The following is a 2561-nucleotide window of genomic DNA, read 5'->3' as shown; positions in this document are numbered from 1 at the left end:
CTTTTCCTTTTTTTGCAAACGTAGTTGCCCGACTGTTAACGACAACGAAACCGGGAAGACGGAGGAGCATGCACAGCCGAAATGCTCTTGTAGCGCCTGACTTTGTTGCGCTCGCGCTCGGAGGTGCAGGCAGACAAAGCTGAGGTTAGCGATTCCATTCTTACCTTGGGATGCAGCTCGGGGACGACCCATCAATCTCCCAGGTGGCAAACAGGTTCATCGGCACTGGCTTGTTTAGCGCCACGCTCCCGGGGAAGCTAAGTCTGCTGCTTTTCTCCGCCATGGTACGGCAGGCACACAATCAGCGATTGTTCGGAACGAAGAAATGCCAGCAGAAGCGCGGCTCACTTGGCGCCCGTCCGTGTGCCCACAATGCAGAGAAGGCCAGCGCAACGCTCCTTTTTTCAAGGCACCCTGTTGCCAACAACGTCCATGACTCTCAGTCCCAGTCCGCTCCCCTGCAGCTGCTGGTGTCTGAAAACAGATCCCAGGGTCTGCAGCAGCACCCTCTCCGCCCCCCAGGAAGTCACGTCACCGCATCTGCCTGGCAGTCCCTGTACGGCGGCGGTGGCGGCTTTCGCTTGTATCTGCACGCACGAACAAATGGGAGTGCGCGCGTGCGCAGCCCCGAGCCTGTCCGAACGCATTCATGCAGCTGAGCAGAGAGCGAGAGACGAGCTTGACAGCAGCGCCAGCTGCGGAGATTCAAACCCCGTGTGTGTGGCGGAGCCATGCGCCCGTCAGAGTGTTCGGCGGGGCAGCTCAGCTCGCACACAATGGATCAATGGTAGAGAGTGGTCCCGGCAGCGAAGGGCTGGACCAACTCCTGTAAGTGCTAACGAGGAAAACGGGACGGGGTTGATCGGTTCCATCAAGAGGATCTGATGGGTTCTTCCAATTACCGATTCATCATAAAAACACGAAACATGTTAAAAAATCAGCTTGTCCGCTGCCCTCTGACTAATATGTTGTGATGGGGTGGAGTGATAAACTGGGAAAGCTGTGACTACTCCGTGAGCATCCAAAGCACTGAAATGGGTGCGCGCCTGTCATGGGCGTGGCCAGTGCGCGTGTGTTTAGAACGTTAGAATAGCAGAACACTTGACAAATGGGACGAGAACAGCCCAAATAAACCCGTCAGTCCCGATCTTTCCAAAATAACATCAAGTCGCCTTTGGAAAGTCCGTAAAAGGACCCGTTTATTCCATGCGTCTATGGTTATGTGAAGAAAATCGGAACTCTTGCTCCTCCTGTAAGCCATAACACCGAAATCCTGCAATTCATTTTCACTGCATACTTTGCTTTGTTTTACCAATTTTCATTAATTGAGCCCTGTTAAGTGCAGGAGACGAGACACTGTCAATGTCACCCCCATAAGACAATCATGTATTATTGTTGTGGACTAGAAATCCCAAAAGCACTTCCAAAAATGCCCACTAGTAGGGGAAACACCATCAAAAACCCTGGCTAGACACAAAAAAGACCTTGTAGAATCTTCTCAAAATAAAAAGGATTTATTCTTAATGAGAAATGCTCTGACATGACATGAAGCTCATTAGAAGAAGTTGTCTAAAGCAATAAGGTAATCACAAAACCGTAGAAGATAAAACAGAGCACAGGTTCAAAAAATCCAGGAAATCACAATGGTGCAAGAAAAATACACACAAGATCTCACCACTTATGACGTTCAAAATGAACAGTCAGAGACTGTGGGAGACCCTGCGGATATATAAGACTGTGGGCAGTTCTTGGCAGTGATTGGCAGGTGGAGACCACACACTGGGGGGACCATCCACAACACAAATGGAACATACTGGCATTTATAGACACAGTGCATTATTAGTCAAATAACAGAAAAATATACATACAAGACAATCGTTCATAATTAACAAAAAAATACAAAATGAAACACAAACATACACCTACTGCATTTTTATACAATAGATATTAGTAAAAATGGCATAGGGTGGCATCTTGCTGGGGGCACAGACATAAAAAATGTATGTAGCTGAAGGGGCATGCACTCCAGACACTGACGGGGACCCCCAACCCAGTCGTCAAAGTCTGATAACGCTGTCTGCTCTCCATCACCCAAGGGGCACTGCCAATGAAATTGAAGGGGCTTGGCTCCATAAATTAAATGGTATGTACACCGAGGGGCACCATTTCTCATTTATGCAGCTGAAAGGACCGCACTTCCGACACCTACAACCCGGTCATCTAATGTCTAATAATACAGACTGACCGCTATGGATACTGAGGGGTGCCATCCAAATGCTTCACGTAAGTTTCAACTGGCACTGCGCCCAAAGGTATTATATCTACTCATACACTTATTGCCCATGGTACTGTTTTAGGCATGGTTGCACATTTATTAAATTTAGGGGGGGGGGGGGGGTCCGAGGTCCCCAGTTGTTGTTTCAAGCAGAGGGATTGCTGGTCTTTAGCATTTCTTCAGGGCTTATCCCCCTTCTGTTAGTCAAACATGGAGGTGTAGTGGTCGCCCTTCGAGTTTACTGTGGTGAAAGAGCTGGAGGAGCCCCCTTGCAGATTTCCACAGT

At 48.8% G+C, this 2561-nt stretch overlaps 1 protein-coding gene across 1 annotated transcript in view; it reads right to left on the bottom strand.

Moving 5' to 3' along the window:
* pacs2 (phosphofurin acidic cluster sorting protein 2) overlaps positions 1-562 on the bottom strand; it is a 310748-nt gene extending 310186 nt beyond the window's left edge. Inside the window, exon 1 of the mRNA XM_051919933.1 lies at positions 165-562. Within this exon, the coding sequence (XP_051775893.1) occupies positions 165-283 (119 nt within the window). The 5' untranslated portion in view covers positions 284-562. The remainder of the gene's footprint in view (positions 1-164) is intronic.
* Positions 563-2561: the final 1999 nt, after the last annotated feature.

The sequence above is a fragment of the Erpetoichthys calabaricus genome, chromosome 16 (genome assembly GCF_900747795.2).
Source record: "Erpetoichthys calabaricus chromosome 16, fErpCal1.3, whole genome shotgun sequence".
Lineage (NCBI taxonomy): Eukaryota > Metazoa > Chordata > Cladistia > Polypteriformes > Polypteridae > Erpetoichthys > Erpetoichthys calabaricus.
This window is presented reverse-complemented; position numbering and strand designations above follow the sequence as displayed.